The sequence below is a fragment of the Ptiloglossa arizonensis genome, chromosome 8 (assembly GCF_051014685.1).
Source record: "Ptiloglossa arizonensis isolate GNS036 chromosome 8, iyPtiAriz1_principal, whole genome shotgun sequence".
NCBI classification, from domain to species: Eukaryota; Metazoa; Arthropoda; class Insecta; order Hymenoptera; family Colletidae; genus Ptiloglossa; species Ptiloglossa arizonensis.
In genome coordinates, this window is record NC_135055.1 from 22819341 (window position 1) to 22847081 (window position 27741).

The following is a 27741-nucleotide window of genomic DNA, read 5'->3' on the forward strand; positions in this document are numbered from 1 at the left end:
TATTTTTCCTGTTTCTCTTTTGTTTAACATGTTTATCATTCATTCATTCATATAATCAGCGCTTATCGAATGCGTCTTACTGTTCAACGGTTACTCCTTACTTTCGCATCTGAATTTTGATGATAATTCATCCTTTAAGTTTTCACCTAAACATATTTTCTAAGTGACACGCAACAACGAATTCATTAAGAATTATTAGGGGAGAAAACACGGGTTTCGAGAAATGGGGGTAGGGGAGGTGGGACGTAATTATCGACGAGCTTGGTAACTAACTCTTTCCTCTCAGTTTCTTTTCTCGTCCACTATTACGTGAAAATACACCTAATGCACGAACAATTTTAATGGGCGATCCGTTATCGTTCTTTTCATTACTAGGATCTACGATAAATCCATTCCTTCTTTCGAGTAATTTCCAGTACTGTTCAAATATCTTTTATACCTATAGAGTGTTCGCCAGTGTCCAATTCGAAATTATTTTCTCGTTAAATAAAAATTTCTATTTATATCCAACAAGACAAGGTTAAAAATGTAACAGCCAAAGAGCATAAATGAACTCTAGAATATTAGCTGTTAATGACCGTCCATTATTACAAAAACTTTAACTTTACTCTAGAATGTGTTTATACTCGTCGAGTCCTACATTTTAAGTGTGATCTCACTCAAAAACCACTGGTCCAGATGATGAGCTCTCCCTCATAAAAATCGTTTGACTGCGTGCTTCTAAAATCGATTTGGATCCTAGCGAACAAGATACGAAGACTAGAAAAAAGTTCGATTTCGGATAGCACCGACGATCGATCACCATGTACACATACATTATTTTCATAGGAATTATTGTGACAGAATACGTGGCACGAGCCGTTTCTGTGTAGCTCCACATTTCCTTTATTCACCGAACGAGTGAAATAGCTGCAAAGTGGTACAAGAAGCGTCTCTCATGTTTCTTGCGTTTAACCTAAAACGATAATGTGGTCTTACGTTGGATATGTCCGTGACCCGACCATAAAACGAAAAAATAACACCACGTATCGCTTCGATGAATGACAGACAAATCGACCAATCCGATAACGTAAGATCACTCTCTCGTGTCTCTAAATTTCCTAATAAAGCAAACAACTCCGGTCTCGACGAAATACTAAGAACCAACAAAACAGTCGAGAGAGAACTGTAAAAAGGCACGATCCACAATATATCAACGATCGCGAATGTATTGATTGAAGATACTAATAGAATATATTTTTAATTGCCTGTTCGCGATTCGATAGCTAAGGACAAAGTACTAAGAGCTGGCCTTGGAAAAATTGGTGTATTAGGGAAATTTCGTGATACGACCAATGAAACACACTCGTTAATCATTAGCGTAATGTGTTCGCACATCGCGAGACGATTGAAATGATAATGTTTAAGGAACGTTCCAAATTGCAAATATTCTGAAAAATTATAATTGTCTAACGCGAAACGTATTACTTTACATTACCGTTGAAGCATCCAGAAACGGAAAAGAAAGCAACGAAAAATGATAAGATTCGCGTTTGTATCTTAATATATTAAGACAAACCGATGCGCGACTTCAATTTACCCGGAAGAGGTGAGAATCGCAATTAGCTATCCGTGCATCGGATATTTATTAAAGCGATAATCGTAATCACGATTCGATTGAACTTATTGACTCTCTGTACGTCCGTGCACGCGTCATTGATTTATTGATTCTACCGACTTTCAAAATGATTTAATAAGATATATTGTTATTCTGCTCGTCATAGTTTAACAAATTTTGTTTCCTTCCAAATTATTGCATCGCTACACGCCTTCACCCGTGACCACGATCCGAGCTCTGACGAATTCGCATCGTTGAAACGAAAGCCTTTCCTCTTTTGTCCGTTAACGTAAAAAAGAGACAATTCTTGTTTTCAACATAAATGACTACGTTTACGAAAGACGAACACTTTTCTATTATTTGAAAGACAACCACATTTGAAATACAATGTTACAATGTTCACGTTGGTTCACATCTGCACTGATCGTGGTCGTTTAAATAAATACATACATACACACACACATACATACATATGTATGTACACATATATATGTATGTATGTATACTAGATCATATTAAATGTATCTAATTTTCCCCGATCGTAGCTTTTTAACAATGATTGCAGCAGTAATCGCTAATCACAATGACCATGATAATATTAATAATAACGACAATAATGACGATGAGAATGATGATGATAATGACGATGACGACGACGACGACGATGATAATAATAATATAACTACATTATCCGCTTTAATAAAATCTGACTGTGTAAAGATAATTTTTTATCGAATAACAGTGTAACGATAAGACGATCACAATAAATGACTCTGTATTCTTAACATAAACGCGAACATAGTACCGCAAAACGCGTATTTCTTTATCTACTTCGCAGACGTTCTCTGGCTTCGTCAGAAAAACGCGTAACGAATCGAAATTTACAGATTTCCCGAATACGTTCGATTCCCTACTCGTGGGCTATAACTCGTCGCACGGCGATTTATAAATGTTTCTTTTCTTCCCTTTCCCCGATAATCAATTCCGGAGATCGAATGATGCAATCGTGCATCTCCGGATTGAATTACCTTCGGTTAAATTTGGATACCGTTAATCGCATCTTTATCGACAGTTATCGCCAACGACGTTGCGTAATCACACGCGTTTCGCATCTTGGTGTTCCGTTACGCCGATTCCAACCACGCCCAGTCGTCTACTTTGACTTTCGCTTCTTTTTTTTTTTTTTTTTTAAGGCAATGCTTTCAGCAACGTGGTCCACAAAGAGTATTGCGAAACGCGACAAAAATGGCGCGTTTCGTGGACGACGTGCTGCACCGTGTTCTCATCGACGATTTTCCATTCGCGTGGCGGGATAGTAATCGCAAAGAACGGAAAAGGAAACAAGATTTCTATCCTCTAAATTACGACTGGGCCGCTCGAATCTGTCGCAAGCACCGAGAAGAACGAAATTTCTCTTCTTTTGTTCAATTTTAACGTGGCTACATTATGGTCGAGACAGCTGCCGAGAGATTTAAATGCAAAACTTGCTTCCGCGTCGTGTGTTCACGCGATCGACAAATATGAATAAAGATCAAGTATATCGAGATCGGTTTATAGACTCTCAAATTATTCTACAAGCCGATTAACACGATGAGCCCAGCACCATTTTACTGACCCATTAGTCCCGCGACAGTGGAGATTCCGAAGGGTTTACGACGAGATTGGTCCTCGTCAATTTGTACTACAGTGTAGCTTGAAATTTCAACGAATACAACGTAATGAAACACGATAGAGTCCAGTTATCGTATAATAAAATTGTGTACGCAACACGTTTATACAAATGTCGCTCGAATGATTTCGATGCGCGGGAAATAGTGCCACAGCTGAGCTCAATATGTCAATATTTTTCACAAAAAATAAGTGTCCAATCGTACAGCGTTCGTATGATTTTATTCGATCGCGAGACGCACGCGCAATTTTGAAATCAGATCCGTCAAAGTATCGATACGTCATTGCTTTGTGTGTCCATACGAACCTGCCGTTATTGTATTTACAAATAATAATAATAATAATAATAATAATAATATTAATAATAATAATAATAATAATTACTTGCACCGCTTAGTTTTTACATGTACATATTCACATGTCTGGTACATTGTACGTACAATAAAAGAAAAAAACTTGTGCGATTGGCGTATGTATACAATATGTATATGTATATATATTTATACATATATGCACACACAACACACGCGCGCGCGCGAGCACGCGCACACACACACCCACACAGAGGTAATAATCGTGGCCACGTAAATTGTTTATTAATTCGGTATTCGTTTGTTTCACTTGCGGAGACGCACACAACAGTCGATTAATAATTACACTTACAAATTTCGTTTATATTCAACAAATAAATACCAAGTATCATTTTTTCTTCGTGCCCAGTTGGTATGTGTATGTGTGTTATTGCATCGCGGTTGGTCAAACACGGGCAAACAAGTTTACGTGACTTTGACCATTTACGCGCAGTTTCTTACGGATAATCGTACCGTATTTTCCATTTTTCTTTCTTTCCTTTCGGTTGTCCGACGCCGCTGGATGAAGCAGTCGAAATTAGGACGAACGCGTTTATCTATATATATATATTTATAAAAAAATGGGAGAGAAACAAAAGAAAGTATAAGAATACTTGCGAAAATACTAATTACACAATATTCGTTCGTACTCACTGACATACACAAAATGATGGTTCGCATACATCTCTTTGTGCTAGGTGAAGAATTAAAGTTTCACGGAAGTTTCATCGACAGTTAATAATACTCGCTCAAAACAGACTCTCTCGTTTCCTTTCTCTCCCTCACATCCTTACACTCTTTCGCATCTGTCGTTACAGATTTACAGTAAAAATAACACTTCGTAAAGTTATAAATACCGTTTTACAAACTATGGCTTGTCAGTTATGTAATTAGTACGATAGGTATACATATATACGTATGCACACGGGCCCATATACATTGATATTACACGAGAGTACATTTACGAGGAAGTGGGCTCGTGTCAGTATGTACGGAGTAACCGTTATGCAATTTACGGAATTTCTATCCTCATCGTTTCAACGGCCAGGCCCCGTGAAACACGATTAGATGAAGTATCGTTGAGCGGACTAAAATGAAATTACCGAAGCTACCGGATCGACGTTTCTACGAAGGACACGGAAACGAAGTACAATTCGTTGACGTAGATCTTCGAAGAAACGCGACAACGCAAACAAGTGAAAAAGTAAACTTAAGAGACGAGCTGTCGTTAATTATTTCAAAAAACTTTCCGCGAGCACACTTTTTTCCCCGCTTTACAAACTCAAAACAAAGGACAAGCGAACACGGTCGAATTTATTACAAAATGTCCGGAACAGGACGATAATAAGGACGATAGCAAAACCGGCTGCCCAATGTAGTACGGTCGCGTTACATGAACCTTTCGGAACACGGCTTATTCATATATCCTTAGTTTATTCGGTTTAATTTGAAGTTAAACTCTCATTTACCTATTATAAAAGTAGACGTTACATAGATTGGTAATCCGCGGTTGATCCAGTAACACGAGAGTGCATGTACGTGGATGAACGCGCTGCGAGGAGGAAAAGCGTTGCGTTACAGTTGAATTCTTTATTTTTTTTTCTTCTCCTTGTTAACATGTATTAATTTATTAATTTATATACGTACAGGAGCGTGTATATACACACACGCGCGCACACACATCTGTACTTTTGAAGCAGTTCGCACACGCGTACAAGCACTTTGTTCTCTGGATACGGTGTGTCGAATGACGAAAGAAATACAATAGTTAAGATTCAAGGTAAACGATAGGAGATTTTTACCATATACAGGGTGTCCAAATAGCGTCGTTGAAAGGAATTTAATTGCAAAGACACGTGAGATAAGAAATTCGCACATCGCACTTTGGTTCAGAACCGTTTATATCCTAACAAGTTCCGATGACAAACTGATTACCGGATGCTCGGATCAAAATTTGTACACGTGATCGTATATAATGTATATCCTCAGGGCATAAAGTATCATTCGTAAATGAGACGCGGGAACTTGACATTACGAAGTCGAATAAATAAGCAACATATTATACCTCTGTATGTTTGTAACGTTTACATTGACATACTTTGATTGTAAAGTTTTGAGCCTAACGCTAGTCAAAAACGTGTACGTGTAAAACGAATTTTCCAACGTGGCACATCTCTTGCACAGTTCAGGATTTACATACGTAGACGACACTCTAGCTACAACGACAGTGTGTGCCTAAGTACACGAATTAAAGTATCTCAAATGGAACGAAAAGAATCGGTAAAAAACGATATCGGTGAGGAATCTCGATCCATTAGGAAACGTACATAAAAACATGAATCCGTGGACGGTCACCCTGTACATATTTGATACATAGTTATATAATTAAAACGCTCTTCGAAATACTGTAAAATCTCACAAAATACTCTTCTTGTAAAAAGGTGTGGCTGAGACTCCTACGGGTCGGGCCGATGCGATTTAAAAGTCGAGATTCGGAAGTCGAAGAAAAAATTAATTTGCAAAAAAAAAAAATAATAAAACACGGAGATCGTAATTAAATTGTCACGGGGGGGGGGGGGGGCAAGGTAAAATAGAGATTCGAAAAATGAGTAAAAGAAACGTTCAACGACAAGGATATTATCGGAGTAATCACCTAAGTCTTAGGAAACGTTCTTAACGCTAAATCCGATAACGATAATTAAACCCGCGACGAGTGTGCCGGACGAAAACAGCCGTTACGCGAGTCGCCGCGTGTTACTTTATAACATAGTGGCCCGAAACGTTAAAACATTCGTTCGCTCTCTTATCAACGAATTGATGCGTAATAAGAATAAAATTAACGAGGTAATCGGTAAAATTGCACGTGTTTCTCAGCAACGAACATTCATCGTGTTTTTTTTTTGTTTCTCCCCAAATCGACGTTCACAGCACACTCTCGTCGAAACCTAAAAAGGGAGTAGTCGAGTAGCGATCGGAAATGACCGGAGATTATTTTCCGTCGAAACGATTGTTGCGAGAGTAGAATGCGCAAGGGCGTAATTTGCTTGTACACCAACGACATTAGTAAGCGATTCTGTGCAAAAAGAGACTCTGATTCTCAGTTGCGAGACAGATTATTTCCGGTAAACCCCCCCAGAGACCCGGCTGCGCGTCAACCTACCTCCTCGAATCCACCTCGAGAAAGAACAAGATCGGCACGCAGTCATCGATATCTCGTGCATGCGTTCTCTCCACGCGGATCCTTCGACGCGTTTCGCTTCTCTGAATATTCATCGGTTTCAGACACGCGACGAAGTGTTCCGCGTACCGTCGCCGTACGTCGCGATACATTCTTCAGATCGGTCGCGGTACGACTCGCTTCGCTCGCTCGATCGGCTCGAGGCGAAGCGTCATCGTGATTCTGATGCGAACGGATGACAGGACACGTCGGCAAGAACGAAGTCACAAGAGCTCGTACTGGCGCAAGTGCATCCGCTGAATGATGTCCCGGCAATCGTTGAACACTCGCTTGATGTTCTCGGTGTCGACGGCGCATGTGAAGTGCGGATAACAATAGTGCTTGCCGTCGCCGCTCGCTGTGCTTATACGCTGCAAAGTAATTCGAACGGAATTTTAAAACGCCCCGTGAACGGGAAACGCGTAAAACAGGATTCAACGAACGCGGCTTCACTTACGAGAAATTCGTCCCTAATGAAGTACTTGGCCCTTATAACGTCAGGTGGTTCCGAGGGATCCACGACCACGCCGGGTTCGGACGGCGTCTGGTAGCGCGCGAACTCTGGAAAATAGTCCTCTAATTTGTGCTTCCCTGCTTTTATCTTTTCCGCCAATAGATCCTGTTTGTTTAAAAATAAGATTACGGAAATTGTGCGGAGCCACCTACAAAGGAAACACACCAGTGATGTACCGCCAATTTCTTCACGCTTGATTCTCGTTTTTCGTCGACATTAAAAAAAAAAAAAACCACAAAAGAAGTCGGTTCGTACCGATTATTCCAAATGCTTTTGAAGAGATCGAGACTCTCTCTGAGTCTGAGCTTCGTCGGATCCTCCCTGAGTACCATGTTATAACTACTGCACGCCGTTACAAATATGATTGCCGTTACGTCGTTAAAGCACTGTATCCACTTTCTCCTTTCGTCCCGCTGACCACCGACGTCGAACATACTGTAAAAATAATCGAAAGTTGCTTCAAACTGTTCGTGTACAGTACGTTAGATCGATACGATACGTTTTACGTAACACGAGACCGACGACCGATTAAATTTATACATTGTATTCGTCGAAGATGGACGGGGTGTACTCGCCCGCTCAATGTTACGCACCTATAAAAGGGTTTTCCGAGCGCCGTCGAACGATGAATAAATTCGACTTCAGATTCGAGTGATTTCTGCGTCAGTTAAACTTTACTAATTATAATCTTTATTTTCCGCTGGTTTGTAACGGTACGGGCCGATATTATAGAATGACAGTGTTCGATCCACAATTTATTCGCACTGGATGAAATTCCAGCGGGGACCAATAAATACCGTCCCGTAAAAGACAATGTGGGACAGAGGATCCGAGGTCCGTAGAGCGGATGCAAAAAGGGGGGAAATATAATAAAGTTGCGGAGGCGTTAACGCGGCTAACGGATTTCGCTGCGCGTACAACGTAAGTCGGTGTTCTGTAATACACGTCGGGATGAGATGCGCGTCGCTGCTTCGCGTTATATTTACCGTCGGCCGATGTTACTGTAATACGTCGGCTATATATAGTTAGACGACACTGGAGCAAAGCGAGGAGGTATCGAACGGGACTTACTGAAAGTTTACTTTGTCGACTTGAAACCGCGTTTCGAAGATACCGGACGTGAGGACTCGACACCTGAGAATGTCCTGTAACAAGTTCGAAAGAATTCGTCAGTGAACAATCACCGGGATTATTTTAACGATAAAGTTAAAGCGTTCGACGATGAAATTGCGCGGAAATAACTTCGCGAGAGGAAACGGTCGAATTTTCCAAATGAAAGCGGACCGTTCCCTTTGGAGAATTACGTCAGGAACATAAACGGACGATTACCTGTTCCGTAGGGGTGTAATCCGGTTGTTTAACAATGGCTACTTTATCTAGAAAACTGAAACAGAGAAAAGAAACAGAGGGAATGAATAATTGTGCGGAGAAAAATAACGATATCGGGGTATAAATTATCATAGGACGAGATACATTTCGTACGAAGGAGCCGCGGGATTTATTATCGTAACTACTATATCGTTTCTCTATCCCTTGCTTTTCCAGATTCGTAATTACGCTCGGTTGTACCGAAGAGGATACAAGAACGCGTTATTGCGATAAACTAGCACGCTACGACTATCGTTGTTCCTCGATCGTGCCAGGATATTTCGTCCGATACGTCTACGAGTCGTGATCGGTCGTTTTCGAGCGATCCTCGATTTCCGAATTCTCGGTTGAAAGCTGCAGGAATCTTAAGGCGGGAGCGGTGCTATCGAAAACGCTGCGATAACACGTACGATGGAGAGCGGAAGTGGTCGGTGGAAAAGGGTGGGCCGGTAAGGGCAACCAAGGGAGAGAACTCGATCCTAGCCCTCTCCCGTTCCTCTCCCTCTGCTCTGTTCTGCTCTCGCTTGGTCTCTCTTTCTCTCTCGCTCAAGACCCTCCCCGCCCGGTGTCTAGGGTGGATAGAGCGCACGAAGAGGGAAAATCGATCCTCGTCGGTGTCCTATCCTAACCCCAACTCTCGCCCTCTCGGCCTCGCCGGGTATGCCTCCTCTTTGGCACCCAGTTTCCAATCCGGGTCATGGGTCACTGCCACCGCTCTGCTCGCCATCAATCGTACATGCAGACTTAGCTGCGCGAATGTGTACCACCGCGCGTACAGGTGTGTACGTGCGAGGGCCTGCAGGGGTGGGTCGCTTCGCTTTGACAGCGGCATGCAACCTTCCACAGTCGGTTGACGGTGATACTACACGGTGTCCCGCTACAAACAGGCCACTTTAAATATCCTCACTATTTTAAGTAATAGGACGAAACATTGGTCGTTAAAGTTGGGCGACTTCGGGGCAAGTGCAACAACGCGGTAACCGTGGTTTCGCTATTGGTAAAATCGTAACACTCGAGAGTCAACTCCGAGTGTTTCCTTCGAGTGGAATATTTCGTATCGTTTTTTGTTACAGAACGCGAGAGAGCGATCGCGAGTAACTTCTCCGAGAAGTTCGAGCCGATAAAGTATTGAAAATTGTTACTTCGCGTGCACGTATCGTGTCCTCGAATGTAAACAAACGGTAGATAGTGTCTTAACGCTGTCTCGGAAGCTGAGTGTCTCGGAAACTATTGATTTTCGATTGGATGTACCTTCGCGGTTTTTGTTTTCCAAATACGTTACTTCGTCGAATTCCGCTTAAAAAACTACACGCTCCGTCTTCGAAAACGATATCGATCGCCGCGTCACCCCTGTGTCCCCGTCTATGAAAGAAAAAGAAGACAGTCGAAACAGTTGAACCGAGGTTTCTTCGTTACAAAGCAAGGTAGCCACAATTAAACAGGCCGCGCGAGACTCAAGAGCAATTAAGCTCCGTTCACTGCTCTCTCCGCGGAGAGGTGGCTACGAGTAACCATCAAATTGGCTCCTCGAGTAAATTTGAGAAACCACAAATCGAGGGAATTGATTTTCGGGGCAAAGTGCTTCCGGGGAGGCGGAGGCGCGCGCGTGCGCGCGCTCACACATACACGGCTACGGGGACCGAGAGGAGAACAAGCTCGCAGGACCCGTGTACGTGTAGGCTCGCGAGAAGGTAGGTCATGAAATTGGCGCGCTCAGACAGAAATGAGGTTATCGACCTCCGGAGAATTGAAAGAGGAAGGAGGTCGTGACCCACTGGCTACAGCAGAACGATTTTCTCGTTATCGCGGCATGTAACACCGTCGACCTTGGGGTCAACTCTGACAATGTTATTTCTAACGATACGAATACGCTCGACACTCCTCTTTCACGGCGAGAACGCCGCGCGAGCGAATCTCGCGTACTCCGAAAACATCGATCCACCGGGTACACATTCGGGTAATTTCCATCGTCGAGCGATTAGGCAAACGATGCTCCCCCGTTGCTGTACCCGACACCTTTTTTTTTCTAGCGTTCCGTTGCAGTATACAGCGAAACTGAACCCGGTGACGGCTTCCTTCTCGAAATATTTAGTTTCGAGCGCGACGGAACTCGCTGCGTCTTCTCTCAGGGTGTCGTAGCTCGATTCTGACGACAAGTACGTATTCGATGGTTTTCGATCATCTTTCCCTGTCACCGTTTTCGGAAGCGACGTCAGCGACCGCGATCGTGCAAAGTTTACACTCGAGAGAGGAGAATCCTGTTCGCGGATCTTGAACGAGGTCGGAGCAACCGCGAAACAATGGCCAGCCGATTGCACGAGTAACGAATCGAACTGGACCGCGTCAAAGATCCATTACGCCGCGTTTTCCACCGGTCCCTACTTAGCTTCGTTCGCTAAGATTCCGTCCAAGAATCGCAAATATTTGCGGAACCCGATCGAGCCGCAACTTTCAACGAAAACGAATAATTTTCGTTACTCGGTACCGGGTAACTTTCGCTAATGCGCGTAGTCGGCTACTTGATCGGGAAAAGTTCCGCCAGACAAAAAGTCGGAGACTTTTGGAGACGTGTCAAAGACTTTGCGAACGACACAACCATTGATTTTTCACGCGTTATATTTAGATCGGCGTCGAAAGTTACCGACGACGATAAAAAAAAATCGCTCGTTTTTATCCGACGTTAACACGCCACGGGAAGAAGATTGTTATCGACCTAAACATTCATGAACTACGTGTGCCAGCATCAGTGATCCCGGCACACAGACCGGGTGTCTATATATAGCGACACGTGTTTCCTTTTTTAAGGTATGCCGAGGTATTCCGTCGTGTAATTGGCACGTTACACGGCTCTGCCCTCTGTGCAACGCTCGTTTTCCTTTCCCATTTTCGCGATACGATTCCGTAACCGAACTCGATCCAACGCGTAACGTCGTATTTTCGACCGTTATACCCATATACGAGCCGTTATGCTCGTCCCTCTCGAACGTCGCGACGTCCTCACCGACGCAAAGGTATATCGTGATAAAGTCGCGCGACACGGTTCAACCGAACATTTTATCGCCATGAAATACAACGAACGTACCGACCAGGAAATGACTCTGACTGTACCAACAATCAATAATCAGCCCGTTGTTGTATCGCGATCCTTATTCTAGTCGAACAAATATTTATCCGTCGCGCACACAATGACTCAAATTCGAGATATTTCGGGGCGCTTCGTCGTCGGCCCACATTCGTTTTATCTCGCGATACAAGAATGCGGTTCAACGAGTAACGGCGATCGACGAGCAACGTCGATTTTGCGAATTGCTCTCGCGTACAATTTGAAAAGGAGAGAGAGAAAAAGAAAAAGAAAGAAAAAAAGACAGACCGAGCGAGCAGCGTCTCGTCGGGTGGCGTCGCTGGAATATTTTTTTCCCTCGATTGCGTAAAAACCATGTTTAGCAAACAGCCGCGCGAGATTACAACGATCCCGCGTCTCTCTGGTCCGCGCGCGAATGACTCCGTTATATCCGAAGCAGTGCTCCCCAAAAATACGGTGCGCTATTTTTATCGAAAGGTTCCTCTCGCTGCACATGAGGACGAGAAAGAATCGAGGGGAAAAAAGAGAACTTTAAAAATTCACACAAACGTCGACGAGGTGCAGTAACCCGGACCGCGATCGGGTTGTTCTAGAATATTCTTTCAACCGCGAAAACTATTAGCCAGAGTTCGGTGTTGCTGTTCAAACGAATATAAGGAATTATTATTGTTCGGTGACAGAGTCACCGTACGTTTATTCGGTCCGTCGGTACAGAAGTTGTTCAAAGCAAAGATACCTCGAAAGGCTAGACTGTAGGTTGTACGCTACCAAATAGATGAAAAAAGCGTGTAAAATATAAATGTTGATACATCCAAAGTCGAACGTGACACTCGTGAAAACGAATTCAATTTTCAAAATTGATGTACATCTATGTTCGAAATAGCTATTAAACGCGCAACGCACGGCGAACAAAACGGTAGGTACAGATGTGGGAAGGAACGAAAAATGATTTATAAATATTATTTAAACGGAATCTCGTACATTAAGGGTTGTATGGAAACATCATCGATCGATCGCGACGAGATGATCTCATTTTGATAGATTCAAGCTGATCGTATTACGATCGTTGAATTTAATGAGAATAGAAATAATTGATCGCAATCGTTGACTGAATTAAACGCCGTTTTCATTTCTCCGCTGTAGACGGAGTAATGACATCATGGCAGTTGCGCGCGGAGATCGCCGGCAAGGTTGCCGTGGCCAAATATAAAAGCCGGTTTTTGTCTAATTAAAGTGTTTGACGAATTGATAGACGGCAAACGAAGTCACATGCTCCGGTTTGTTGGCTTAGCGGATAAGTTTCGTGTTTACACTCGAGATTTACGCCCCTTTGCTCACGATCCAGTGCAACAACCTGTGCCTCGCCTATGTAATTTTCAAAGGGACACGTTTAAAGTGACCTGCTGGACCGGGACGATCCGCGCCGGTCAGTTTTTCTGCTGATTTATATAAATTTATCGGGTCCGTCGGACGTTCTAAAGTTACGTGTTTGAAAGGGGGAACACAGCACGGCGAAAATATCGAGGAAATTCGCTCGATTTTCGGCCCATTTGTGCGCAACATCCTCGATTCCTGTCGCTTTTGCACGTACAAGTTTCGCGAAATTGATGCCATTAGAAACGACATCAACGTTTCCGCGATAAATATTACCGACCTGTAAAACGAACACTCGAAGAAAGATAATATCGGAAGACTTAAAAACGAAGTGGCTCGTAAATTGCTACCCGACAGAGACGATGATTTGAAATAAGCCGGGAATCGGAGATATTTCAAGTAAAATGAAAAGAAATGGTTGGTAAATCCTTTTCTACGCGAGAAACGTGTCCGGTACCAAGGGTTTCGGGTAACAGATCGTCCGTCGTGTTATTATTATTATTATTATTAGTTCGCGTACCCAGCTAAAAATATCGCTCGCGAGCTTCGACAAAAACGTACACTGTTCGTCAACCTGAAAACTGTACGTGTCAGTGAACACCGTGAAAAAAGTTCGAGGCTGGGCGAATTCATCGAGAACCCCTAGATAAACGAGTGGCCCCTATTAAAGCGATTACCTCGTTAAAGCATTGTCTCCATTTGCATTAAATCGGTGTCGTAGGCCCATGAATATACACGGATACACCATATGTATCGCGGTCACGAGAACCCTTCCGAAATTCATCCGTGCGTTCCGCGAACCACGTATCCGCGAGTCGAACGCATCGCGGAGGAACGAGCTGTCCGACATTTTCGCGATGCGTGACCGTTCCCATTCCGCGCCAAAAATCGTTTCGAAGAGGAGGACGGGCGCGGTATCGCGGTGCCATTATCGTCGCGTAAGCGTTATCGTTCGTGCTTCTTATCGTAATCGCGATATCATCCCCCAGGGCAGATTAGAATAGCCATAGCTCGCGCCTCGAGCACAGGAGCATCTAACGCGACCAAGCCAGGTAATAACTTTACCCTCTTATTTTTATCAAAGACCCGCGTCAACGGCTGCCCCGCTACTTTGTATCGCGTTATTCTTGGGCGCACTTAACGTTATAATAATTGCCAAGTTAACCGGCCCAGTCAACGGTTCCGAACGTCAGTCGAGTCGTACCGTGCTCGAACTCGTCCTCTTTCAAGACGCGTCGTTTATTAACGCAACGGGCATAATTTCAAGGGCGAATTCAACATACTGAAATAATGGGGGGGAAAAAAAAAGTTCATATAAATACGGGACCTGTCCGACCTTGTTTCCGAGTTAGAGCACGGCTGAATTACACCGGGTACGGTAATCTCTGGATAATTGAAACGATTCATCCCCTGATAACTGAAACGCTCAACGAGACCAATTCGTGGGGCTGACGGTCCCGCGCAACCACGATGAAATATAGTATTACATTCGTCGTTGTATCTACGTGGGAGTACCGTCGACGATATCGGGTAAGTCGAATTTTGTACAAATACGATTACCTTTTGCTACTTGATTCTAGTTCGAAAGATCGATCAAAATGAAACGAATCTTTATGAAAATCGCGCGAGGTGAAATCGTCCTCGGAGGTGCGATCCCGAGCTCTATTTATCCGTTGGCTCTTCGTCAAAGCAAATACTTTTCCGAGAGACTTGTACCGTTCGAAGGAAGCAACACAATTTGCTTGTGCAAATACTTACTGGCGGTGCAGGTATGAAATAATGTCACTTACTATTTGGCGCAGTCGATTAGTTGGTACTCGTTACTCCTCTCGAAACTCTGTTGAACGCCTCGGTCCTTCCAAAGGGTTTCGACGATTTCGTAAAACTCCTGAAAGCAAAACGATAGCAAGGTTCCGTGAGTGAATCGTTCGGCTACCAGAGGGAAGGTCGTGAAATGGAATCGAGGAAACGGCGCACGAAGCGCGCGATACCTGAATGGAAATAAATTATTATTTCGTGTCGCGTATCCGCGGCTGACTCGCGAGATAAGTGTACGGTTTGGCGCGGACCTCTGGTCCCGTCTCGTTAATTATCTAAAAAAACGTGTAACCGTGACGAAACGGAGAATTTGGCCCGAGTCCCGACTATCGCGACAACAGAATGTTCCGCGTCACGGTTTGGACACGACGCTTTCGCCGGTGTAAGCCGCGCGAGTTGCTAACGGGCCGCGTCCCGCAATCGACAAAAATATTTTGTCATTTTAACGTCGGTTGTGTTACTTGTACACGTGATATCGCCAAAGATAAATACTTGGATGTACACCGTTGAAAAATTCGTCGAAAGGAGGAAGGTCTACCATCGAGATCAACGAACAGAGTTGGATGCAATTTGATTCCCAGGGTAGGTAATCGGACGAACAACTGGTTACGGAAATTAATTAATATCGTTGTTGGTGACATCAAAGGGGGTCCCCGATCGAGTATCCAACCGGAACTTCCTCTCGAAACGGCGAGTTTTTGTTCACCCGGAAGACCAGTCACCGAACGTTTCCCATGTCAAAGCAAATTGGACAAGCTCTCCGAACTTCCAAGTCTCCGATACCGATGTCCCTGGGTTCTTCGATCTCCAGTTTACAGCAAGTACCGAGTAAACGTACGTTGTGCGAACGCAAACCGTACCCGATGCATAAATACGGCACGAAAGATTCGTGTTTCGATCGGCCGGGTGAAAAATGTTGACGGTGTCGTTCAGCGTACGGTACGAATTACAGTAAAACGGATTATCTCGCGCAGAATCAAGCTTCGCGGTGTCCAACTGTGCGAGCGCGTCTCTCGCGACGGGGCCGTGGTCGAATTCGGTTCAGGATTCGCTCGAAATAAACTTCCGTATCGTCGACAACCGGCGCCCAGATATGCAGCAAAAAGCCGAACGACAGTGACAAATTGGACGCGGACCGTCGAACGACGCGACGATACGAATAAAAAGGTGTACACCACGCGGTTTCTGTCCGTCGTTAAGCTTCACGGTGGGATTCCGGCTGCGAAGAAAACAAAACGCGTTGTTCGTGCGCGCGTATCGTCCGAAGAACGTCGCGGACTCTCGACGAGTTACGGAAAAGTCGCGAAAGAGGTTGAAAATATTTCGACGAACGTTACCAACGATTTGCCAACTCCGTACGCGATCCGAATCGCGCTTCGGGACCGTACGAGGGACAAGCGATTCGATTCAATTAATTCGGATGCATCTTCTGGACGGTGTCGCGGTGTAGAACCACGCGCAACAAACAACGGACCACGATAATTCGCGCACGCGGGGCCCAAGCATCAAGATACATATACACACGTATACACGCACGCAGGCAGGCAGGCAGGCACGCACGCACGCACGCACGTACGCACGCACGCACGTACCGCCAACTGCCAGTGAATGACGCAAAACACACGGATTATTTTGTCGCGACGACTTTATTTCGAGACGCGCCGCATCGCTACTCCGAAACGTTCGTTTCGCTTTCGAGCTCTCTTGAAATCTCGGATGTTCCTTTTGGCACGCGAGAAATCGTTATTCTCCCGCCGTGACACAAGTTTCTGTAATTACCAGCCGATTACGCGCGGCGAGGGAAAATGTCAATGCCTCGTGAACTCCTCCAAATATTTTATATCGTTTTCCTCGATCGGCGAAATATCACTCGATTATTCCTCGCGCGAATATAAAATTATTACGAAAGTATAAGGAATCGGTTAGAGGTAATAGATAATTCAGACCCCAGCGGGTAAACCATGACCAGTTGTGGACAAACGGTATCGTTAATGAAGACGATGCGTCGAAGAATAATAAAAAAGGCATCGATGCGTCTTTGTTATTTTTATTTCGTATCTGAAATTTACCCTCGTAAACAGAAGTTAACGTACTCGTGAACGATCGGACCTGCACTTGAATCTCCGAGTTCCCGGTCCGCAAGAGAGACAAAGAGAAATATCGATTGTAAATGAATTGATCGAATAGTTACGGTATTTGCGAAGGGCCTCTCTTATTTTACGCATCATCGCGGTCGTGTTTGCTTTCTTCATTTTGGAAAGATAAAACTCCGTCGTGTCATTGCTCCAAGTTATATAAGCGAATGTCGGCGAGCTCGAGAAAGCGTTACTAATACACGACAAATCGGGAGATCTTTAAGGGATAAATCGTGCTGTCGAGTTCAGCGCACGTTCCAAAGAGGCGCGGCAGAATTGTTGCCCTGAATACAAAATGACTAAACGAGTCAAATAACGTATATCGCTCGCGCGCGCGAGCGAGCGAGCGAGCGACTGTTCGTGTCGTAATATTTTAATGGTACATATAGTAGTCTCTTCTCTCCCTCTCCCGTTTTCCCTGACTAGTTTCACCGTACGATTCATCATATCGGGCTATGAAATTATGCGATCCATATCGAAACATTTCCATCGTTCGACTATGAAAACGCTCGAATAACACAGGAGACTCATCGAGTCGACGATTGTCGGAGCACGATCGAGCCGTGCGATTTAATATCTTAAAAATCGTTCGAACTACGTACGGGCAGATTGAAATTTTCCACGGATCGGTCTCTCGTGGCCATCGACGAATGCACGTGTGTTTGAAAAAATAAAAAGCAATATAGGCTACGGTGTGTCGAATCTCGTGCGACTCGATGTGGAACGGCTAGTACCACACGTACAGTTTCTACTGAACCAGTTTCTCTCTTTGTGCACAACAATACAGCAAAACGTACGCGTGCATGTACACGCCGCGAGGAATGGCGCAGCACATCATAGTCAGGACCACTATATAGCGTACCAACATGTGCGATGGCTGTGTAAACATTGTAAACACTGATCGTGCCGTACAGTGGCTCTCACACGAAGAAATTCTCGTTTTGCACGTTGTCATCGTAAAGTTCAGGGGAATCTCTCCGTATCGACCGCCGTGGGTACGATGTGCTACAGAAATACTGGAGCGGATTAAGTTTGCCATGGAAAAGGAAAAAAAAAATAAAAAACATAAAAAGAACATTAATCCGGTACAATTGATCTCTCTCTCTCTCTCTCTCTCTCTCTCTCTCTCTCTCTCTCTCTCTCTCTCTCTCTCTCTCTCTCTCTCTCTCTCTCTCTCTCTCTCTCTCTCTCTCTCTCTCTCGTCGTTTCTGCGGACTTTTTCGACTTATATTTACACTGTAACCGTTTTACGGAAAAATCGTTCGCGTCGATGTTTAAAAGCTCATACCGTGCACTTATCTTACCGTACTTGCATTATTAACAAACTTCCAGAATTTGTTTCGCGCGAAATGGGAAAAAACCGTGGCAGTCACTGGTAGCAATTACGGCCCAGTTTGCAAATTTTTCAAGCTAAATTCTTGCGGCTCGTTATTCGTACAAGTACCGTACTAAAAACGGCTGCGTTGCAAAGTGTTCCCGCTTTGGTGTTCACGGGGACAAGCTGTAAGTTGCTGTATTTTTCAGTGTATTAACGTTAAGAAGGCACAACAGCAAACGGAACAAACTGATTGACTGACTCACCGGGGGATAATCGAAGTCTGGGGAGGATGAGACATCCAGGATATAATCGACTTTGCTCTGATTTGCCGAATCCTCCAAAGAGACGGGTGGTGTTAGCGTGCTCATCGCGCTGGTTATCGTCTGAAAACAATGATACACCGATCAAAGTTGCGATTTCCGCGCGGAACTTTCCAAAGGGAAAACTCCCCTATTGATACAAAATGTGTCTCGTGCCCAAGTTGATCCGTTCGTTCGAACAGTAACGCGCTTCGTCGAAACTTATTTCCCACTGTTCCGCGCGCAGACGGTGTCACATTGTGATCCACTAAATGTCACAGCCGGGGAAAAATTCTCCATTATATTCACCTGACACGCGGAAGTGATCGCAAGGTTACGCACGATACGCGTATCTAAACGCGGCCTCGAACGACAAATTGTCGACGATACACACTCGTCTCTCGGTGTAACGTCTTGAATTTACGGACATTTACGATCGTTAAGACGGACATTTGCACGTCTCTGACGGTTAGCGATGGGATCGAGCGTACGCACGAACGATACTCGAACCTGACCGTACAATTCTATGGAGCGACAATTTTAAAAATATTACACGTTAAATTATTCCGCTCTTCGTTCGTAAGAAAAAAAAAAGAAAGAAAAAGAAACACACTTGTATCGTAGAATTCAAACAGGAGGGAAACTGAATCAGTGGTAACGCACGATGGGAGAAAGGGTCGGTTCTCGCCCAAGTGTCGAACTATACATACAGTAATGTATTTGTTTTTACGAGAGCTACCGCGATTCCGATGAAATGGACCATAGGTGGTCGTTTTCATTGAATCGATCGATGTATCCGCGAGTACGTATCGTACTCGTTCCTGAGCGCTGCTCGCGGTGTAATTGGAACGGCGCGGATACGACGGAGCGGGACAGATTTTTATCTCCATCGGGGCGAAGTTAAGAAGAATTTGTACCAACGCCAACGAAATTCGAAAGAGTTTCTTGTTCTCTGTAGGAAGGCGAGCGTATTGATTCAGCGATAAATGGACTCGTTCCGAGAATATCCCGCTCGCGCCGATAGGCTCGCGTGTGAATTATTCAATGCGTTTCGTTGATATCGCTCCGAAGCGATATTTTCGGTGAACGACGGCCGCGATTTCATCGGTTACGAGTCCCCAGTCTCGTTTTAACGAGGCTGGCCCTCGCCGATTAACGATTCTCGGCGAGAAAATATAATACGAGAGGTAGTAGGGCGATCCATCTTCCTTCCGGTTGTCGTCTCGAGTAAATAGTTCGTTGATCGCAAGATCGAGCCGATGGAATCCAAATAAGCACGACACGAAGGAAAAATCATCGACTCGCAAATCCCTCGAGACAACGGGCGGGGAGTGGGTTGAATTTAAAAAGGAGCAATCGCGCGTAAATAAATATCCGTGAACAATTCTTACCAGTATCGCGTCTCTGATGTTCTTCTTAATGTCCTCGATCTTTTGTCGTTTTTCCCTGCGCAACAGAGAGAAAAATCGTGAGAAAGAAATCGGTGCCGCGTTTGTTCGACGTTCGAACGAATCGTCGTCGAGTTTCATCACCTTCCACGGCCACCGAAAACGCTCAACACGGATGCGAGAAAACCGAGAGATCGATTCGATCGCGTTTAATCGACCGTCGCAGACGATAGCCTAGGACCGATCTATATACGCGCATTGTCGTTATTAGCGGTGACTTCTCGAGTCATTCGATAATTTTAGAATTTCACGGCATCACGCCAGTTTTAGGTATACCGATCTCGTCGGTTTGGAGACACTGGAAGCCTTCGCGAATAATCACGATCGATGCCACTTATATATGCACGAAGAGGGAAACGGAGGGACAGCTGTATGCGTGTGTGGCCCTCATGGTGATACCTGTGCCAGGCTTCTGTCGTCGTTCGAAGAGAAGTCGAGTACTTTGTATCGTGTCGCGTACGGACATACCGCGCGTTGATCATAGAACGACAACAGTCGCGATCTAATACAGGCTCTCCCATTTTTATCGCTTCGTCGATTCCGGTCAGGTTCTTCTCAGACGAAACGATGGCGTAAACCGTTTATCCCTGTACCGCGCACGTGGTACTTCAAAATTCATCGTTTCGTTTCTTCTAACCGTGTTTCTTACACTTTCGGTTTCGAGTAGATCAACCCAGTCTCTCCAAATGGCAACAGTATTGGCTCCAATTTTTATTCAATTATATCGCGCGAAAAGATACGATCGATCGATCAATTATAACAAAGTTGTAAACGAGGTTTAAACGCACCGATTAAATTAACAATTTATACATCCACGGTTTGCGATGCGTTAAGGAATTGCAAGGAAAGTCACATGGATGATCGAATACCCTGCTTAGAATAATTGGAGGATCATCCGCGCAAATAGAAGCGCTGACACGCTCTATGAGCTAGATGTTCGATGAAAATAGGATTTCGCTGCATTAATTCGAAACACCGATAGACACGGGCCAACTTGGTATATTCGTTGTTTTAAATAATAGGAGCAAGCGTCGCTCACAAAAGTTGTATACAACTATTGAGGTACATCCGTGCTAATAGTTTCCAAGGTACAGTGAAACCTCGATACTTGCACGCGAACCTTTGAATCATTGAATTTTGCAGACAAGTGGAAGGATTGGTTACTTAGCAACAAGTGTCGTGTCTTCCGTTTAAGGCAAACACAGATCGTTGATAAGAGACCAATTATTACACGAGAGGTCAAGCATGTGGTACAGACGGTGGAAATGTATCGCGTAAGTGGAGGTCCTCCTAACTGGATTGGTTCGATAACTGCGTGAATTTTCAAACCTGTTTTATCAGGCTCAACATTCTATTGGATCGAGTCTTCGGAGCAACGTCCAAACATTGGCTACCGTTTGTTCGATACTTTCCTCCTTACAGTTCATTCTTGTATCGAACTCTATCGCGAGAACCTGGCCGTTTGATTTAAAAAAAGGGAAAGAAAGAAAGAAAGCTAGAAAGAAAGAAACGAAGGTAACCTTCGAATCTCCTCTGTGTCTCCAGTCGCAGAAAAGAAACTATCACCATCGTATTGTGTCATCTTCGAACGAATACAACTTTCGTAAGCAACGCTTCCTATTTCCAGCGAATCGCCATTACGCGCAATCACAGGGCCCGTTCAGCTTTCGATTCACCCGGGTAAAATGATCGAAAATCGAAGTTTCCTTCTACCGTTGTTACGCGGCGATTGCCGTTACCCTGATCGAATATTCATTCCCCGCGATCCGTGTACAAAGATTGCAAACGGATGGTGAAAAGAAAAAAAAAAAGAAAGAAAGAAAAAACGCGACACGACGAAGTGGTTATTCTCAGTGCCGCCTTGTTTATATTTTACGTGCGACCGATTGGGGGGAGGAGGGGGGTGGTAATCGAAAATCAAACGAAACGAATACGGTCAGTGTGGCCGTTTGCAAAATGCAAAAGCGTTACGGGGTTGGGGGTAGGAGAGGGAAGGAAAGAACCTAAAAATACCGAGATTCTACCGGTATGTTTCCATAGTAAACAAGCGAAATCTGAATCGAGCGCGTCGGACACGTAATGCTTCTTAGAATCGAGTGGCTAACAAGAACGGTCGGTAGAGGCTCAACGATACAAACAATTTTCCGTTCGTCTTACCGAAAAAATTCCACGATGTGCACGATGATCATCTCGATGGAGAGAGACGGGGGGAAAAGGTAAAAGGAAAGGAAAGAAATCACCGCAAAACGTAGTAACGAGGCGTGTTTTAGGCCCGTTATCAGCACCGGTGGCAGACAGAATTTACGACACACGCGAAGCGGGCCCGAGCCGTCTGTTTGCACGTCGTTTCCATCGTATCTAGTTGTTCCTGATTTTCCACGTATAAGTGTACCGACTATCTTTTTACGATAACGACTCGCGTCTCTCGCCTTCGGCATGTTTTTTCGCGTTTTTACATTCGATTCCCCGTGGTTCCCGGCGATTCGTGGTTCAACGACGAATACGAATTTTGTACGAATACGGATAATTACGATATCGATCGAATGAACCATCGAAGCATCGATTGGCTTAAAATGTTCATTTTCTCCGCGAGAAGGTGCAATCTGTTTAAACTTCTCGAGCGTCGGCATCGCTACTAAAATAATTTTTTGTCTCGCAATAGGCTCGTACTTATGGTCTCCACTTTATCGATCTTTCGGAATCGTGTACAATGTAATTGCAAGAATTTATATCCAACGCAAGAAGAGGACGAAAATGCCAACACAATATTCGCAATATTTCTTGCGGTACAAAGTTTTGAAATTTTCTCGAAAATCTTTGCAAAAGACCCAGACCTTTCGATGCATCAGCGACGACTAAAGCAGGAGATCAAGGTCGCGAGCTTGGTTCACAGTTGTCGAAACAGTACTACTATTCAGTTACAAGGTAAAAAGGTGTACTCGATTTGTCACGAGAACACCTCGTGACTTGACATTTGGCTATGTTCAGAGACATCGAAGTGTTGCACCGATGTTCGAGCCTCGTCGGATCGGATTGCGAGACTAGTGACTCAGATTCGGATGCATTTCTCTGAAATATTTTCAAACGTAACATTTAAAACAACGAAACTCACGCTTCGCTGAAGCCATTAACGTGCAATATCCTCATCTGTTTAACGATCGTGCTTTTTCCGGATTCTCCTGCTCCTAAAACACAAAGAACGATATTTTTTTTTTTAGAAAAACGTGTTACACAATCTTGCTCGTTGAACGCGTTCGGAACGAAGGACTCCGGGAGTTCGAATCAACAAGTTAAACGATGGTCGTTTACTTCAAAGGATTCCCCTGTTCGTTAAGAATCGTTTTGACGTGTTATCGACGCATGACCATACATCAAGAGTCGGTTCGTTCCGCGCGAGGAAAATGAAACGAAAATAGGCTTCCTGTGGGCGCAGCGAACGGTTCCAATATTTTTTTCCTTGCGATTCCTCGTCGATCGTTCGTAAGGTTTCTCGACGAACGCGCGAACCGCGCGTATTTTCGTTTTTGTTTCTGTTTCTCAAAAGGGATCGTAATTGCACACGACAGGGAAACAATACAGGCAACAGCTGTTGCTTCGTTGGCTGTAGGCTACGAGTTGGATACGCAACACACACAACACGCGTCCACGGTCGAATTAGAACGACGACCTACATAAACGGAAGAATAGGAAGGTAATGGCTAGGTGTTGGGTTAAGTATTGCGATAAGTGGACGGTGTACGTGCGTGTGTGCGACGAGGGCGCACGCGCGCACCCACGTTGGCCGCCGCCGCCGCCGCCGCCGCCACCGCCACCGCCACCGCCGCCGCCGCTCTATGAAAAAGACCGACTATTGGGAGAAGGAGAAGAAGGAGACGAGGAGAGCGCACGAAAAGGGTACAACACGAGCAAGAGCGGCCGCTCTCGCTGGATATTCGTGGGTGCCGCCAGCTCATACGATAATCGATAAAATTGAATTACGCGCTGCTGAGCATCGCGATAATGTTCGTGTGACCTGTCCTCGCCGAAATTCGAGATCGAAGTCAACTCCGCCACCGGTGTTGATCGTTGAGTATTTTCCCCGACACGTGTACATTTACGATTTTAAAAAGCGACGAGCATTGCCAGCTGAGAGTAGATCGGTGAATTTCTTCGTTCAACGATCCATGACATGGTGGTGATCTATCGGAGATTCGTCTATAAATTTGAACGATCATCTTTCTCGCGGAAAAGACCAGCGAGAAAAGCGGTCGATCAAACCGACGGGTAAATCTCCAATAAATCTCCACGTGTATGGAGTTACTTAAACAAGATGGTTCGTTGCCTGATCCAGTCTACACGACACACGAAGTGAATCGAACTAAATGGTACAATGCGTGAGAAGGAGATTCGTGTAAAAAAAATTAATTGAAAGTTTCTCGCGGAAATCTTTTTTTTTTCTTTTTTTTTTTTGAGACAATTAATTTCAAAATAAACAAACCGGGCGGTCGATTTAGTCTACTACCGTCAATTTTTTTCGACAGACTCTAGAGTCTTTACGCACAAAGTGCACAACGTTACAGAGAAAGTAAGATTCGTACAAGAAGACACTGTTCCACATTTCTGATTTGCTTCTTCAATGAAGAAACTTTTTAATTGGCACCTTCCAGGATATCCAGTATACGATCTTAATACTAATGTTAAGTGGTACGTATCAAGAATGAGATAGAGAACTAAATACCCTTTTCGTTTGCTGGCTTTGCTCGAAGATGACGCGATATCGTTCGTTCTGTGAACGATATGTGATCACGATACATGTCTTCCGATTTCAAAAAAATTCTATTTTTAATCAATTATCACACGAAAAGAAGCGACATTAATTCGTCCCAATACTGTGTATATACAAAGTGTTCGTGTTATTGTTGCGTGGCATTCTTCCTGTACATACATGGTATAAAATGTTTTTTTTACGAAGGTAATCTGAGAGTATGTTCAAAATGTACAAAATTACATTTTCATTTTTAAAAGTGACTGTAGTTTATTTTAATGGAAAATTCTAGTTTGTTTTATTTTACATTACACGTAAGGCACTGTCGAAATGCATTTGACAACGTACGATACGATAATGTTCAAGATCGCACGAGGTCAAGAATTGACACATGCAATGAATATTTTGTAAAAATTAAAAGTGAGGTTAAGCAACGGTTAAAGTTCCAGAGCTCTATTGAAAGGAAAAAATGCTATAGTTCTCCATTTGATAAACATTATGATTACTCGCATCGGGTGAAAATCCCTCGTAAAGATATACTAAACAAACGTACACTGTTCATTTACAAGAAAAATGCCGGGTGATAATAACGCGAACCCCCTGCGGGGGTCAAGACATGTTGCATCGCGGGACAGAGAGATTATCGACGGGGAAAAAAGTAAAGCGCTTTCGTGGTCACTTACCGAGCAGGAGGAGCCTGTGAGTGGCCCGGTAAACTTGCTTGTCCTTTTGCAATTGCCTGGTGATGGCATCCGAGCGCCTCTTCTGGTTCTTGCTGTCATCCTGGCTGGCCTTGCTGCTCTGGCTGCCGAAACACCCCATGACACACCACGAGAGAGACACGCGCGGCTCGCCCTCTTCGCTCTTCCCTTCCACTTCTGTTGGTTCTCTGTTGTTCTCGCTTCAAAGAAATATCACCACTATACTCCTCCCCCGAGCCCGAACAGCTCGCGGTTACAAGCACTACCGGCACGCGTTGTTTATCTCGTGTGCGAATATGACGTTCGATATAAGTAACACCCTCTCTCTCCCGCGGTTCGCGGAGATTCAACTCCGTTTCTACGTCTACCTGCTTCGAGGTTCGTTCCTTCGTTCCGGCCGGCTGTCTGTCACTCGATACTTAATCTATCACCGTCGCGCTTACACTCGAGCTTTGTCCTTCTATCGACGTCTCTCCTCTCTCTCTCCCGCTCGGTCGCTCGCTCACTCGCTCCCTCTTTCTCTCTCGCTCTCTCACTTTTCCACCCGCCGCCTATCGTTACGGCGATCGGTCTCGTCTCACGACCTTATACTCCTTATTTTTCTTCGTTCCTCCCTCGCTCTACCGTCTTTCTCCTATCTACGTTTCGTACACCAACTATGTACACGTATATCTTGACTCTGGGTTCGCACCTCACACGTTCACTTCACGGCTTCTTTCACTACCCGCGAAACCATAGCTACATACACACACTGTGTGTCGCGACGGTGCTGCTGGTCCAACGTTGACTTCGTGTTGTACTGTGTTAAAGTACGAGGTACCGAGATACTGGTAGGATGCTATTTCTCTCAGCGTAGATATCGAGTGTCTAGTTTTCTAGGACTGACGTTTACGTTTATATGGCAATATCTGGGTTCCGACAACGAATTGATCCGGTCGGAAGAAGAACACGGACCAGTTACGTATCGAACGTAAGCACGACTAGACGGCTGATACACGTTGAGAAAATACCAGTAATATATCGTCCGAATCTTCCGTTTAACACTGGGCGAGAACCGGCCGCAAGACACTCGCGGCAGATTGCGATAGAGGGAGTACGCACGAGGCACGACGGGCGACTTAAGAGAGTGGGAGCGAGACCGGGACTGGGATAATAGGTTGACATGCACTATCGTCCGATGCGCCTCCTGTGATGGCCCGTGAACACGAGACACACGCGAAATCGTTTCAGGAGGAAGGGACTTCGCGACGCGTGTACGCGACAGTTCTGCCTCGCCTAGCCTCCCAGCCCCCTACCTTTCGGACAGAACAACGAGAAGTTAAAATAGATCGGCCCCGGTGCGCTGCTTAGGCTCGTTGTTCGAGCGAATCGAAGAGACTCGCGGAATCGACAGCTCCCGTACACAGAGAAGACGATAGTGTGTGACTGACCAGTTTGCTCGTTTTTCTATACTCTCACGATTTCTGCCAGTATTGTCCCGGTGATCTCCTTGTTCGTGTAGCTTGGAACCGCGAGGAGAGCCCCCACGATCCGTCCGTAGTTTTTCTTCTTTCTCTGATTTTCGTTCCTCGACTCCTCAATTTTTCGAGGGCTCGTCCGGGTTCCCCCTCCCCGCTGCTCGCTAGTCTCTCTACCCCTCTCCACGAGCTTCTCGTCGACGACCACGGCACAACCACCACTCGGGGAACCCAACCGTGTGCCCTCTCTTCGCACACACCCTCGAGTGGATTTGCTTTCTCACTCTCCGCACCTTGCTTTCACCTATTCGCTCGCTCTCCTCACTCAAGAATTCCCGAGGAAATTCGCGGCCGAAACATCCGAGACGAGGTGCTCCTTGCAGCCAACATGTCGTCTGCTAGGCCCACCAGCGCGGCGGACCACCGCGCTTCAGATAGATCAGGTTCGTATCTTGTATTTCGGGCACCCTATCTTTGACTCGATGCTCTTATCACTCTTTCGTCACGAAGAAACCAACTCGTGTGCACGACACTGTTTTGCGTTCAATCTCTCGTTCGTAGTTTTTCAACAGTTTCGTTCCGGGGCCAACAATCTGTCGTGTTGAGTGTTAATGCATCGACCGTTGCGCTACTACGATATTTCTTAGAACT

The 27741-nt window shown here is 44.9% G+C and overlaps 2 protein-coding genes and 1 long non-coding RNA gene across 4 annotated transcripts; 2 read left to right on the plus strand and 1 right to left on the minus strand.

Moving 5' to 3' along the window:
• Positions 1–1680: 1680 nt before the first annotated feature.
• Positions 1681–27641, minus strand: Galphas (G protein alpha s subunit). 2 transcript variants are annotated; one of them, XM_076318951.1, is made up of 10 exons: positions 25616–27641; positions 23301–23373; positions 20132–20186; positions 18705–18824; positions 14961–15058; positions 8676–8730; positions 8418–8491; positions 7602–7781; positions 7290–7494; positions 1681–7203 (listed from the first exon to the last, which is right to left on the minus strand). In XM_076318951.1, the coding sequence occupies exons 1-10, from the start codon at positions 25752–25754 to the stop codon at positions 7057–7059; spliced, it is 1146 nt and encodes a 381-aa protein (XP_076175066.1). In that variant the 5' UTR covers positions 25755–27641; the 3' UTR covers positions 1681–7056. The 2 variants fall into 2 exon arrangements, with proteins under 2 accessions (XP_076175066.1, XP_076175067.1); XM_076318952.1 differs by lacking the exon at positions 1681–7203 and having other exon boundaries at positions 7296–7451.
• Positions 14095–20114, plus strand: LOC143150570 (uncharacterized). The gene is made up of 2 exons (XR_012993105.1): positions 14095–14939; positions 18648–20114. It is a non-coding gene; the product is annotated as an uncharacterized LOC143150570 (long non-coding RNA).
• LOC143150569 (uncharacterized) lies at positions 14932–18181 on the plus strand. Its single transcript, XM_076318953.1, has 2 exons — positions 14932–15570; positions 15635–18181. The coding sequence occupies exons 1-2, from the start codon at positions 15552–15554 to the stop codon at positions 16468–16470; spliced, it is 855 nt and encodes a 284-aa protein (XP_076175068.1). The 5' UTR covers positions 14932–15551; the 3' UTR covers positions 16471–18181.
• Positions 27642–27741: the final 100 nt, after the last annotated feature.